Source organism: Microcaecilia unicolor, chromosome 2, assembly GCF_901765095.1.
Source record: "Microcaecilia unicolor chromosome 2, aMicUni1.1, whole genome shotgun sequence".
Taxonomy (NCBI): Eukaryota; Metazoa; Chordata; class Amphibia; order Gymnophiona; family Siphonopidae; genus Microcaecilia; species Microcaecilia unicolor.
Genome location: NC_044032.1, coordinates 135,474,677 through 135,490,514, shown reverse-complemented (window position 1 = coordinate 135,490,514; position 15,838 = coordinate 135,474,677). Strand labels below are relative to the sequence as shown.

The 15,838-nt window shown below is 42.3% G+C and overlaps 1 protein-coding gene across 10 annotated transcripts in view; it reads right to left on the bottom strand.

Moving 5' to 3' along the window:
* XRCC4 (X-ray repair cross complementing 4) overlaps window positions 1-15,838 on the bottom strand; it is a 344,725-nt gene that overhangs the window by 270,833 nt on the left and 58,054 nt on the right. Inside the window, exon 1 of one of the 10 annotated variants that reach the window (XM_030193350.1) lies at window positions 6,384-6,474. The exons of the other annotated variants lie outside the window; for them this stretch is intronic. Within the exon in view, the coding sequence (XP_030049210.1) occupies window positions 6,384-6,399 (16 nt within the window). The 5' untranslated portion in view covers window positions 6,400-6,474. Of the gene's footprint in view, window positions 1-6,383; window positions 6,475-15,838 lie in introns of those variants that run through there. 10 annotated transcript variants of the gene reach the window in all.

Sequence of the window (15,838 nt, the reverse complement as noted above, 5' to 3'; positions counted from 1 at the left end):
CTTCTGTTTGTTGGATACCAGCTTAACCAAGGCAAGGGAGGACAACCGAACAGGAGACACACTGACCCACAAGGGAGGCTAGCATCTCTTCGAAGCAACCATCTGTGGAACATATGGGGACTGCAGTCGCCTCCATTGGCAGACAACTGACCATGCTGCCCCGACAGATGACAAAGTAGTCTCAATGACTCACATACCTGGCAGTACCGCGTTCCCGAAGAGAAGCTGAAACTTGTAGATCAGCTGCCAAGTCACTCCACTTGAGGAACCTGAACCCTTGTTCCAGCTGACACAGAGAATGGGTTCTGCATCAGAAAGATGTTCATCCCTGGGTTGGTCTCTAGAAATCCCCATCAGAGACTGCGATGCAGAGCAGCCATGACCGGCAGGACAGCGCGCTAAGAAACACAATTGAGGCAAACACTCCTAAGGAGATACTACATCCAGGTTTGCAGGAATCCCGTAGATAAGACATCATTCAAAAAAGCGATAGACCCGTGGAAAACCAATAGAATTCATGGGATCAGAAAGAAACTCCTTGACCCCAACAGATAAGAAGATGACAGGGCACGATTGAAGTAGTCCATATGACTTCAAATACAAAGAAATTAAGAAAATAAAAAACCCACATCTGTAATCCAAAGTGAGGAAATCCACTGAAAGCTCAAGCATACTCCTTGGAAGGTTTCAAGTACTTAGGTGGCAACAAGGAATCCTGTATCCTTCAGAAAATGTTCAAATTGGCAACATAAGGAAATCCAGTATAATCCCGAGCATGTCATCATTGAAGGTTTCAAGAATTCTGAAGCAACAAGGGATCATGCATCCTTCAAAAACAATGATCAAAATGGCAGTAACACTTGCCTGTCCAATCCTTGCGCCATCCTTGGTCTACAGGCTTGCACCCAGAATGGCTTTAGAAAGCTAGAAGAGAGTAGTAAGAGTACTGCCTATTATAGTACAGCTTCTGGAAGTACAGTTATGAATGGAACCTTAAACGCCTCAGGAGACTAAAGGGATTCACCACAGCACTGTACAGTTATCAGTGACAAACCGAGGAGGCACCACCAGAAAACAGTGCATCTTTCTCAAATTCTGAAAGAAGTCTGGTTGCAACTGGGGAACGAGATCCTGAAAAGAGGACAAACAAGCAAACAAACAAGCAAGGAAAAAAGGATGACTGGAATCTAGATAAACCACCATCTGCAAATGGCTATATATGAATCTCCATTACATGGTAAGGTATTACTTGCTGACAGAACAGTATTAAAAATTATAATTCTCTACCAGTTCAGAATGCCTACAATGCTAGTGCAGAAACTCTCCAAAGTATTGATTACAGAAGAAACTCTGATCTGACTGCCTTAACGGAGTTTGCAATGCTGGTGCTTAGAGTACTAAGGAATGTCTAAATGGGAGTCTCACTCTCAGATACAAAGATCAAGAGAACCTGAGTCGCTTTCACAGTCTCCTGTGGATATATGTTTTCCTTCCACACATATGTCTGAAAAGGATGTTGGAAAAGAGTACTCTCTCTAATGTCTCCACTGGGCTACAGGGAACTGTAACAGCACATCAGATAGTACTTTGCTAACCATATCACTAAAGAGTGTAGAAGAGAATTCCTGTACATTGATTAAAGATAAACTCTGTACAGTATCCGGGAAGACAGATAAATACAGGAAAATCTTTAAGTGATCAAACCTCTTATGTAGTCATCAAAAAAAAAATTCTTTAGAAAAGATGGAAGCAAGCGCTGAACCGCCACATCAGACAAATTGTGTCATTGGATACAAATGAGAAAACTGAGGTGCAAATTGTCAGAAACAAAGAGCTAAAGTTAGCACATTCCCAGAGCTATCTGGGCTGGTAAGCAGCATATGTTCCTTCAGAAGACTTGAGAGAACATAGTACAGCACTAGAAAACTAAATCAGAACCTTAATTTATACTTAAGACACAGAAGCAGCCACAAACAAGTGGACACTTGGAGCCAGCAGTAAAAGGCTGTAAATTCCAGCTATTATTCAAAGGAACACAAATATTAACCATTTAGATAAATTATGGGTTTTGCCACTGTATTATTCAAATTCCTGTATTTATAACAAAGGCTAGATGCATTCATTACCAGACATTTTCCATTGAATGTGGAATGAAGAGTCAAAACCCAGTGACTCCTAATGAGGGCTTAAAGCACTGCAGATTCAGAGCAATGCCAAGAGATGACCAATGCTGGAGCTGGTCAACTTCAAAGTCCCCCTGGACTTGCCCAAGAACCTTGATAGCCAGATGCAAGGGCTTGGACCAGCCAGACCTGCAAATCCACCGCACATAGTATAGGAGCCTCCCACTCCTTTCTAAAATAAAGAACCTGGAAGGCTCAGTTCTGAATTACCCTTAACACCGAGGGTTTCTCACCTGGAGCCAAAGCAGCTGAGAAAAAGAATATGCCCCAACACACTCAAAGGCTTTATTCTCCCAGGATTGTTCCTCCAGATCCCCCAAACGGGGACCCTCTACACATCAATGCACCCTGTCCAAGCAATCTTGGAACTCTAGGAAGCCCTCCCCCTGGAAGCCCCTAGATCCACCTCCGACAGGGGTTGGAAGGCTGGAGAACGACAGCCCCCAAATCATTAGGATGAGGTGCGAAGGAAATCCCCCCCCCCCCAGGGAGTCCTCTCTGTACTTCAGAGGAGTCTGATGGAAAACCAGCAATCTGATGCGAGAGCCGCCTGCTCCGCTCCCCCACCGCAACTAATGCAACCAAAATGGCACAGTTTCCTGCCGAAAACCGACCGCTCCAGAAAGCAACAATCCCCCCACTCAAAAGCGGTACCACTGCAACAGACGCAAACCGAGAAGCCGATCTCTTCTTCTTTTTTTTTCAAATGCAACTCCGCGAGTCCTGGCAAATCTGATGCCAGGCTAAGACAAACCCAAGCGGTGGTAAAACCTCACCGCTTGGAAACCAAACACTGGAACCACTGTCTGCTCAAAGGACAAGGCACCCAAACGCTTCCCTGAGCCCAAGACCCTGCAGGGAGACAGCCACATGATGAAATAGTGCTTGACTTTTTTAACAGTGGCTGTTCCCCGCAGCTCTGCAAACTCCCTTCCCTCGAAGGGGTTGAGGCCAGCTACAGATCAAAGGCTACCCTGGGCCCACAGGCATTCAGGGAAAGCTCAGGGATGAGGGTGGAGGGACTCGGCCGCCTAAGCTTAACACCCCCGAGGCATCAGAGAACCCCCACGGGCCTCAGCCTCTGCCAGCAAATTATCCAAACAGCGCACAAATGCAGGAAAGAGGAAAGAAAACAGAAATGTATGACTATTAGAATTATCTGTTTTTATCTTGTTCTGTTAAGAAGACAGAAATTAGAAAGAAAATCAGAAGAGAAACTTTGAGACCATGGGGCTCACCACAACTACCACCTCAACACTGAGGTTTAAGAGGGCTGAGCAGAGGTCTTGTAGGCTTGCTCAAGAATCAGTGTTCTCAGTCTTCTCCTGCTGGTAGGCATATATAACCCATCAGTCTTTCTGGGACAGTCCAGAAAGACACTAAGGAAATAATAATTTAAATAATGAAAGACCATTTTTTACCTCCAAGCAAAATAGCTGAGCTCTTGCTCATGTCAGCTCTACTCTCAAAATGGCTGCCATGACCTCTTGTGGCAGTTTCACAAGATTGCCACTAAAGGTCATGGCAACCATTTTGAGAGCAGAGCCAGCGTGGGCAGGAGCAACTGGGGATCACTCCTGCCTCAACCACACCCTTAGACCACCAAGGATTGTGAGATAGACATGGGGGGGGGGGGGGGGCACTACAGGTGAACAGGAAGAGGGGGAGATAACTCTTATTTGGAGGAGAGAAGGAGGGAGGGCGACAGGACAAATCACAAATTTGTGGTGTCCACAAAAATGCAATCAGTTTTGGCCGAAACTGAAACCATGGCCATAGCCTTTCAGCCAAAACTGAAATTGAGCACTATATATCTTTTCAGCCAGTTTTGGTAACGTAACCAAAACCAAAACCGAAATTCGGTCAGCCTCTAAACGGTTAACTTATTGTTAAGCTGTTAAAATGTATTGGCACATAAAAGCCAGACTACAATGACTTAGAAAAAAAAAACCAATTAGAAAGTGAAAAGCAATAGAACCTGTCAGAGAAAATCCACTTTAAACTATACACGTCTAGTCTATGTGGGTAACTGATCATATCACATTTGCCTGTAAGTTTTAAAAAATGTTGCGTATTTATTAGTTGATCTTACTACATACACAAACTCATACTAAGAACTTAGGATGAAATAAGAAAGAGAGAGAGGCGAGAGACAGAGAGAGGAGACTCATTTTCAAGCACATAGACTTACAAAGTTACATATTACTAGGGGCTCATTTCAAAGCACTTAGACTTACAAAGTTCTATAGGTTACTATGTAAATTTGTAAGTCTAAGTGCTTTGAAAATGAACCCCTATGTAACTATCTATGTACTTTAAAAATTAGTACCTTAATTGTTAACAGGGTGCATCGGTCAATACAAAACACACAAAATGTGATGGTAAATAAAGGAGTGCAGGAATCACCATAGGCTCCCAATAGGTCTAGTCTTCCCCTTTCATTCCTTCACAACTTAGGGCCCTTTGTGCTTCTCTCATGCCTTCTTGAATTCTGCTTCTGTTCTTATAATTAATACTGAGCTCACTACACCAGTAAAAGAAAAAGCAGGCATAGTCAAATGTCTGTCTTCATTTTGAAGTTAACAGGTAAAAATTCAACAGAATAGCTATTTCATCATTGTTGAATACTACTGTGAAGATCATATATCACTGCAGAAAAATAGAAACCTTTAGGAATTAATTTTTTCTTTTTTTACAACTGCAGCAATTTTGTACTACAGAGCAGTATATAGCATGGTAACACTTTCTTAATTTCCCTGGTAGACAAAAACTGCTTATTATTTTTCTCAAAGCAGGAGAATCAATAACCTTTCTGCAGTAGTCAAACTATTGAAACATAGTAACTTACCACATTTTCATTTGTTTTTCATTTTGTTTTAAACTGGACCCCGCTCCCTTGGGCTTAGTGGTAGCTCCCTCAACCCATTTCATCCCTTCCCCATTTTCCCTATTCATTGGTCTAAATGGGACAGGAGCAAGCCCCGGTCACTTATATTCCATCGACATCGTATTGCAAAAAATAAAATGGAAAAGAAAGCAAAAAGCAAAATGAAGTTTCTCTCTGTGCACAATCCTAGTAAATTTATGACAAACATAGAATATAAAACAGTAGACAGGGTTTCATTTTACCCAGAGCACCCTAGTGGGAAACCAAAAAAGGTCCCTGTTTTATGTCAACAACATAGGTATCCAGGTACCTTCGCAAAACAGACTCCCAAATGCAACTCCAACAGCATGAAAATGCCAATGCACACATTTACACCCGATTCAGTATGTAAATGTGTGTGTGTCTGTGTATTCTATCCATGTACTGGTATATTTTATAAAATTACACATACATTGCAACTATGCTTCTGGGTTCACCTATCCATTAAACAGCCACACAACTGTTTTTCATGCATAAATCAGATATATATGTGGGAAAAGCAGCATAAAGCTATCCTCATAAAGGCTACATAACCTATTCTAGGCAGCCCATTAACCCAAATTATCATCAGTGCATATCCTACTGGAAAAACTGAACTGAACTACTCAAATTGCACATTCACAGCCTATGTCATATTGGTCAAATGTACAACACACAAGAAAAGCATCACCAAAAACAGAATAAGGAGTCATTAATTAGAAATATGCAGACAAACCCTTAACTCTTATGCCCTCACCCCTTCCCCTCCATTCTCAGTAGAACAGGAGGGGGGAACACAGAAATGGAGGCATAGGATTAGTAAGCAGAGTTGCTTACAATCTATACAAAATAGCAATGCAAATACTGGGACTGCCCTAGAACACTGATACACCTCCCATTGAGACAAGCAGATTGGAAAACAGAACAAGCTGGATTCCTATACAAAACTACACACTAGCAAAATATCTCACCTCTTCCAAAGGAAACACTGGAAGAAAACACCTCCACAGAACATCAAACCAAGGAGCCAGAGGAGACAGCTGAGATGGAACAGAGACATACAGGACTCACACTATGTATAAAAGCATTATTATTATACATTGTGTAACTTCTCTATCCCTTTGTTCCACCATGGCTGTCTCCACTGGCTCCTAGGTTTGAATAGCTCACTTCTATCTCACATGCAAAATATAGGCACTCAAATGTAGAATAAGTGCGCATAAATTAGAAATAAAAATTTAAAAAACTGAAAATCTTATGAAGCCATAAAATGTATCTCATGGTCATTAACTTACTAGGAAGTGGCACCATACTGCTGCCCTGAAATCCCTCCCATATCCTTTCTCTGCTTTTCTTATACAGATTTAGATGAATCTGCAAAACACAAAATCAAAGGGGTCCATCTCTTCAATTTAACACCCTAAACTGCCTTGCTAATACAACTGGATTTCTCAAAATCTTTCCCTCCCATCTACCTTGATGGCAACAAAAATACTTAACTAGTGGTGAAAGGATAGCCATCTGGAGGCTGGAAGCTGTTTTTCAGGTTCCCATGTGAGTTAATATAATACTAAAAATCAGTCACCCACTTCCACCAGTTGTTTTCTTTAATTAAAACTCCTAAAATAGTTCAATTTGCACAGCTTCACTCAATGATGCATTGCGCCTTCCTCAATTAATCACAGCTATTGCCCCTACTTCAGACCTTTCCTACTGTGGCCTTGCCATCTTAATTCAGCACTCATATTTGTTTCTGTTGTGTGACTTGTCTGACTTTACCAGATTTGTAAACTCCAGGGAGCAAGGCCTGCCTCTTATGTGCTTCTCTGATGTTCTGTGTACATCTTGTAGCACTATACACACTTCCCAAATCTGATAAAGACGACTTCCCACAAAAAAAAAAAAAAGATCAGGAAAACCTTGACGTGACCTTGGGGAAAAGAGGAGAAACAGGTTTATAAACCTTTTTACATAGAAGCTTGTAAAATGTGAAGATATACATGTATAAAACAATGCAATACAGGTACAGAGTAAGTACTTTTACACAGTATACATTTAGGCATTCCCAAGGGCAAAGGCTGGGTGAATTAGTATTGTTTCTCACCTGCAATATGTGTTCTCTACAGAGAGCAGGATTAATCTGGCACACAGCCCGGTGATGTTATATAATGGTGCCAGGATGGAACTGCTCTCTCAGAGATCAGAACTAGTGTAAAGCTCTGAATGCTGGTGGTCTTTCCCACACACAGCGGTCTCCTCAGTTAGATCAACAGCTCAAGAAGAAATGTAAAACTTGGGAAAGTAGGAGTGACTGCATGCCTGATCAATCCTGCAGTCTGTGGAAAATATCTGTTACAGGTGAGAAACAATGCTTTCTCTGTCAATAAGCAAGACTATCAAGTATGCGATTGAATGACTCCCAAGATCAGAGTTGCTCATAGATCACTGCCCATTGTTCAGCAGTGGACCGGTCATAAAGACTGCACTGGTCCGTGCGGTAATAATGTGCAGTGAAGGTGTGAAGCAAGGACCAAGTCACTGTTTGCATATGGTGTCCAGCAAAACAAACCAAGAGAGGCACAATAGCTGCATCAGCTCTGATCTCTGAACTAAAAATTGTGTGGTCTGTGCAAACCACACTCTTTCAAATCTGTGCATGATGAATGTGTACACATAAGTAGTGCCTCTTCTAAGATTGCTACTGACAGGTGTATAATAATTTATAGATATACATGGCATTTTGTCCACATGTAAACCTTCTAAAATTACTTCCATGGTATATAGATCTCTCAGATTCTCTTCCATATTGTATGAAGTTGTACTAACAACTTCTTAGGAGCATTAATATATTTGAGGCAGCGAAAAATAGGTGCCTTGAGTCTGGTTATGATTTACAGACAAGGCCTTTAATTCGTGGAATTTGAAATAAAGGAAAAAGCTATGGAATTGATCATGGTGAAACTAAAGCTATCATGATCTTAGTCATTAGACCCCAAAGCACCTTGAGTGTAATATGTAATTACAGAAAAAAAGAGGGGGGTTCTACCCATGACCATATTATAACAAGCCTCATTATATGGGGTATTCAGTATATAAACTTGCACACTGTATGAAAATGTTTGCTTCACATTTGTACCTACTGAGTTATTCTAACTCAAAAAATTTTGGCTAGGACAAGGACAACTTACTTTTTAATACATTCAGTCCCTTCTTGGCTTAAGAAGATGCTTACACTTATGCTAAGCTACTTACTTCAGTTTTTTTTTTCATTCAGCTGAAAATATTTTTCCCAAGTTTAATTTTTACTGAAAAAATGTTTTCAAAGACAACCTGTAAAGAAGAAACTACTAAGTCAAATACAGAAATGGTGTTACAAGAATCAGTACAGTCTTACTGCACATTAATCATAATATAAAAAACATCAACTATTTAAACCACAATCTATGTACAAGAATAAGTATTTAATTAGTAATCACTATATGTGAGACAGAGTTAATGCTTCAAGCTAGGGGGTGGGTGACCTTTGTGTGTCAGGAATCACCATTAAGTGATATCACTACATTCATCAATAGTAAGGGAAAGTGTCCAAGGTATCCATTTTTCTGTTTGGTTGAGTAGGGCCGTTTTAAAGCGTTCTCCATCTACAATAAGGTAGATCTTCGTAATCCATTTTAACATAGTTGGGGGAGTGGGGTCTCTCCACCTAGCCAAAATTCACAGTCTAGCAGCCAATAACGGAAAGCTAAATAAATTATGTTGATCTAAAATAGAAATATCAGGGTGTACTATGATGTTTAATAATCATATATCACAACAAGGAATAGAACGTACCAATACTATACAACACAACAATCTCTCTAAAGTAGTGGCAACTGGTACTTTCATAAAACTATGGTTCTGTGAAGTGCATAGAATTTAGAATAAGAAGAAGGGGAAAAAGCCTCTGAAACAAGTCCAACCGCCAACCCAAATGATCGTTTTCAAAAACAAGGGTTGAGGAAAATCAATGGGCTATTTATCATCACTGGCACCAAAAAAAAAACCTTATTTCTTTTAAGTGTAAAAATGCTAACTTCACAGAACTGACTTCGAATGGATCCGCAAAGAAAAGTGAGAAACTACTTAACTTAAACTTCAAGTGTAGTAAACGACGTGTGAAAGGTCGATCCATCACACTGACTTTGGCCAGAGTTTCACTGTAGATAGCTGTCTCAAGGCGTGGGAGACCAGTAGTATCAGACATGTTCAGCCTTCCTGCAATGGGATTGCTGACATTTCCCCAATGCTGCTCTCTGCTTTGCATAGCAACAGCATCGCCGACAAGGCTCTGTAGCCATCACAAGGAAAGAGCAAGTGAAACCACGAGTAAGCCCCAAGAGGGAGAAAAAATGTAAAGGAGCACTAACCAAATCTCCAGGAACAAGTTCTGACTCACCTCTCTGGCCTAGGGTATGCTGGTTGCAACAGAGTCAACCCCATCCAAGTAGCCACATAAGAGAGGGACCTGGCACCACCAAGTGTACCCACTAAAGCGGGCACTGAACTGGGAAAAAAAAAACAGGAGCCACAATACAGATGAAACCAGGAACTTGCGACAGACTGTCCACGGCCTGCTGGAGATAGAGACATACTGACTAACCAAGAGCATACTGTCTGATAAGACAGAGTTCAGTGCTTTCTATCTCCACTTGCTAGTGGATGGTCACAACCCACAAGTCTCTGGATTCATGTGCTGCAAGTGCTAAAGAATTCAAGTAATCACAATAAAAGAAAGACAGAAAAAAGAAATCCCAGAATACATAAGTCCTCCAAAGGAGACACATTAAATGATATACAGATAAAGGTAAACACAACGGTAACTAAGGGGGTAATATTTATCCTATGATGGTTGTTAAGCCACTGACCACTGCAAGCTGAACTGAGCCCTGATATTATGTCATGCACCTTTGTGGGCAATTTTGGGGTCTAACCTTATCTAGCTTGTTGAGCAAACACCTAAACACCAAGAAAGCCATTACTAAGTCAGGCCTCCAGCACATAGTTACAAGTCAAATCCCGCATTAGTCCTAAGGAGTGACTCGGAGAGGGAGACTGAAGAACAGTGGTTTGGAGCCATCTGTTTTCCAAGGCAGAGAAGGCAAAATCAGGGCAGATACAATATCATCAGCACTCCCTAAATCATCTGAAGCTGCTCAGTTGATTTTCTTGGTATTTGGTGATTCTCACATTTTAATGGTTTGTCCTCTCATGTCAAAGGTCATCAATGAGATATATTAGCAACTAAACTTAGCGATCCCACAAACTTTCTTATATCAGAACCCCAGTGGTCTCCTATTCCATGGTCAGATCATACTGGGCTAATATTCAAACTATGAGGGTCCCAAAAAACAACAAGGCAAACGATCTGCAAAATCCAATATGGAAAAAGAAGCCAGCAGATCAATATAACATCAGAAAGATTTTACTGAAGATACCGAATATAAACAAATTGCCCGACACAGGCCGTGTTTCGCCCACCAAGGGCTGCGTCAGGGGCTAATTTGAAACCTTCTGAAAGGAGCAACTCTAAAAACGGAAAACTTGTGGTGTATAATAGATTGGAAAAACCAGTGCATACAGCAGAAGCCTAAAATGATGTGACTCTTAACACAACACAAGCAGATGCACTGCTGTCAACCCTGGAAAATTAGCCCCTGACGCAGCCCTTGGTGGGCGAAACACGGCCTGTGTCAGGCAATATTGATCTGCTGGCTTCTTTTTCCTAATATTCAAACTTAATTAAAGAACTATAAGTTGTCCCAATATAGCCAATAAACTTCATACTTTTATTACTAGAAGCAAACTTGATCCAGTAAGCTTCTGATCTAAAGATCAGATGACTAACTTGCTCATCTCAGCTCCTTCCACAGACTTTATACAACAATGGAATGACACATATAAAGAAGAACTAAATGAGTTGGCTCCACTAAAAGTAAAAACTAGACCCAAAAAGAAATTATCCCCTGGATTAATGACTCTCTTTTAGAAATGAAGTGTAAGTGCAGACAGCAAGTCTGGGAAAGAACCATGGACCAACTGATTCTTTGAAAAAAAAAACTTTTAAAGGATATAAGCACTTAATATTAAGGCTAAAACTACTTATTACTCAAAGTTTATACGTGAAATAAAAGTCAACCCTAGGAAATTATACTCTTTGGTTAACAACTTATTTAACACTCAATCTGTTTCTAAAATTAATGAATTCCTGTCTTCAGCAGATCAATTGACAAACTATTTCGAACAGAAAATAATTAAAATCAGACTGGAACTATATAGCTTCCCCTCTTCAATTGAGCATTTCCTGAATCAACATGATCAATCATCGTCTTGCTTGCAAGCTGACAGAATTTGGTCTGCATTTCATTCTTTTTCAGTGGATCAAGTTAGACAGTTATTATGCAAATATGCCAAATCGCAATCTCTCTTTGACATTTGTCCAAACTATCTGCTTAGATCAGCCCCCCCACTGATTTTTTAATTATCTACACTCCTATCTTATCCCTATTTCCTCTAAGAAGTGGCAATATTACCCTGACTCCTATTCCTAAGAATTCCCAAACAAGCCAAAAAATTGTTTCCAATTACAGACCTGTAATCTCAATCCCATTACAGTGGTGGAAATAAGTATTTGATCCCTTGCTGATTTTGTAAGTTTGCCCACTGACAAAGACATGAGCAGCCCATAATTGAAGGGTAGGTTATTGGTAACAGTGAGAGATAGCACATCACAAATTAAATCCGGAAAATCACATTGTGGAAAGTATATGAATTATTTGCATTCTGCAGAGGGAAATAAGTATTTGATCCCCCACCAACCAGTAAGAGATCTGGCCCCTACAGACCAGGTAGATGCTCCAAATCAACTCGTTACCTGCATGACAGACAGCTGTCGGCAATGGTCACCTGTATGAAAGACACCTGTCCACAGACTCAGTGAATCAGTCAGACTCTAACCTCTACAAAATGGCCAAGAGCAAGGAGCTATCTAAGGATGTCAGGGACAAGATCATACACCTGCACAAGGCTGGAATGGGCTACAAAACCATCAGTAAGACGCTGGGCGAGAAGGAGACAACTGTTGGTGCCATAGTAAGAAAATGGAAGAAGTACAAAATGACTGTCAATCGACAAAGATCTGGGGCTCCACGCAAAATCTCACCTCGTGGGGTATCCTTGATCATGAGGAAGGTTAGAAATCAGCCTACAACTACAAGGGGGGAACTTGTCAATGATCTCAATGGCAGCTGGGACCACTGTCACCACGAAAACCATTGGTAACACATTACGACATAACGGATTGCAATCCTGCAGTGCCCGCAAGGTCCCCCTGCTCCGGAAGGCACATGTGACGGCCCGTCTGAAGTTTGCCAGTGAACACCTGGATGATGCCGAGAGTGATTGGGAGAAGGTGCTGTGGTCAGATGAGACAAAATTGAGCTCTTTGGCATGAACTCAACTCGCCGTGTTTGGAGGAAGAGAAATGCTGCCTATGACCCAAAGAACACCGTCCCCCACTGTCAAGCATGGAGGTGGAAATGTTATGTTTTGGGGGTGTTTCTCTGCTAAGGGCACAGGACTACTTCACCGCATCAATGGGAGAATGGATTGGGGCCATGTACCGTACAATTCTGAGTGACAACCTCCTTCCCTCCGCCAGGGCCTTAAAATGGGTCGTGGCTAGGTCTTCCAGCACGACAATGACCCAAAACATACAGCCAAGGCAACAAAGGAGTGGCTCAGGAAGAAGCACATTAGGGTCATGGAGTGGCCTAGCCAGTCACCAGACCTTAATCCCATTGAAAACTTATGGAGGGAGCTGAAGCTGCGAGTTGCCAAGCGACAGCCCAGAACTCTTAATGATTTAGAGATGATCTGCAAAGAGGAGTGGACCAAAATTCCTCCTGACATGTGTGCAAACCTCATCATCAACTACAGAAGACGTCTGACCGCTGTGCTTGCCAACAAGGGTTTTGCCACCAAGTATTAGGTCTTGTTTGCCAGAGGGATTAAATACTTATTTCCCTCTGCAGAATGCAAATAAATTCATATACTTTCCACAATGTGATTTTCCGGATTTAATTTGTGATGTGCTATCTCTCACTGTTACCAATAACCTACCCTTCAATTATGGGCTGCTCATGTCTTTGTCAGTGGGCAAACTTACAAAATCAGCAAGGGATCAAATACTTATTTCCACCACTGTATTTGTCAAGGTCATGGAAAGATGGTCTTGCAACAATGAATGGAGTATCTCCAACTCCATTCTGCATAAATCACAATCTGGATATAGACCTTCCTACACCACCAAAACTGTTCTTACCACTCTCTTAGCCAGCTTCAGATGGGAGCTCAGTACTAGTAATAAAATTATAGTACTCCAATTCGATATGTCTAGCGCATTCAGTATTGTCAATCACAATATTCTCTTAAATATGCTTGACCATTATGGTATTTGTGGTGCTATCCATGATTGGTTCTCAGGATTTTTGAAATCTAGATCATACCAAGTTAAACAAATAGGCACTCTCTCTTCATCCTGGCTTTCTAGTTGTGGCGTACTGAAGGGTTCTCTCTTGTCTCCCATCGTATTTAACATCATAAGGATTCCTCTTGGTAATCTACTTGAGAGCAATGGTCTCTCTCTTTTATTTATGCTAATGACATCCCATTTACATCCCATTTTCCAAAACTGTTATGATATAATTAACAAAATCAGATTAGGCGTAAGTGAAGGAAATGCAGTCTGCTAGCCAACTGGAGATTGTGTGTTTTCCGATGGCGACTCCCCTCCTGTTGGAATCGAAACAAACAACTGGGCGGACTGTCTGAAGGGCTTCGTCCGCACCACATAAAAGATCAATGCTCTCTTGCAGTCCAAGGTGTGCAAACTGGTTTTGCCATGGTGGGCATGAGGACGGGGAAAAAATGTTGGCAAGACAATTGACTGGTTCAGATGGAACTCCGATACCACCTTCGGCAGGAACTTAGGATGCGTGCGGAGGACTACTCTGTTGTGATGAAACTTAGTATAAGGTGCATCCACCACCAGGGCCTGAAGTTCACTGACCCTATGAGATGAAGTAGCAGCCACCAAGAACATGACCTTCCAGGTCAAGTATTTCAGATGGCAGGAGTTCAGTGCAGGGGTGTAGCCAGACACCCAGTTTTGGGTGGGTCTGGGCACAAGATGGGTGGGCAGAAGAACTCGTCTTGTCCTACAATTTGGTCTCTCCCTCTCTCTCGCCTGCATACCATATGATCTCTCAAACAACCCCCGCCCCCCCAACATACCTATTAAATAGCAGATTTTCACCAGCAGCAAGCAGCAACCAATAAGCACTGCTCAGAAGATCTTGCGGGCAACGCGCATATTCAACGACCACTCGTGAGGTTGCATTACACTGCTCAGCCTGTCGGCCAGACTGTTGTTTACACCTGCCAGATAAGTGGCTTAGAGAAAAATGCTGTGACGGTGCGCCCAAAGCCACATATGGACGGCTTCCTGACACAGAGGGTGAGATGCGATGCCCCCCTGCTTGTTGGTGTAATACATGGCAACCTGATTGTTTGTCTGAATCAAAATGAGTTGGTTGGATAGTTGATCTCTGAAATCCTTTAGAGCGTTCCAGATCACTCGCCATTCCAGGAGATTGATCTGAAGACCTTTTCCCCTGAAAGGAGCAGGCTCCCTGAGTGTGAAGCACATCTACTTGAGCTCCACACCCCAGGAGGGATGCATCCGTCGTCAGCACTTTTTGTGGCTGATGAATTTGGAATGGTCGTCCCATGGTCAAATTGGGTCGGATCGTCCACCACTGAAGAGAATTCCGAAAATCGGTGGACAGTTGGATAACATCCTCTAGATCCTCCGCAGCTTGATACCACTGGGAAGCTAGGATTCATTGAGCTGATCTCATGTGTAGATGTGCCATGGGTATTACATGAACTGTGGAGGCCATATGCCCCAGAAGTCTCAACATCTGCCGAGCTGTGATCTGCTGAGACGCTCGAACTATGGACACCAAGGACAGGAGGTTGTCTGCCCTTGCCTCGGGGAAATAAGCTCAAGCTGTCTTCGTGTCCAGCTGAGCTCCAATGAATTCCAATTTTTGGACTGGGGTGAGATGGGACTTAGAGTAATTTACTACGAACCCCATTAGCTCCAGTACCTGAACAGTCATTCGCATGGACTCCAGAGCACCTTTCTCCGAGGTGATCTTCACCAATCATTGAGATAAGGAAAAACATGCACTCCCAGTCTCCGTAGCGATGCTGCAACTACCGCAAAGGCACTTTCTAAACACCCTGGGCGCAGAAGCCAGACCAAAAGGCAGTATACGGTACTGAAAGTGTTGTGTTCCCAGCCGAAATTGAAGATACCTCCCTTGAGCTAGAAGTATCAAGATGTGTGTGCAAGCATCTTTTAAGTCCAGAGAGCATAGCCAATCGTTTTCCTGAATCATGGGAAGAAGGGTGCCCAGGGAAACCATCCTGAACTTTTCTCGGACTAGGAATATGTTCAGGGCCCTTAGGTCTAGGATGGGACACATCTCCCCTGTTTTCTTTAGCACAAGGAAGTACCTGGAATAGAATCCCAGTCCTTCTTCCCCGGTGGAACAGGTTCAACCGCTTGGGCCTTTAGAAGGGCGGAGAGTTCCTCTGCAAGTACCTGTTTGTGCTGGGAACTGTAAGAATGAGTTCCCGGTGGGCA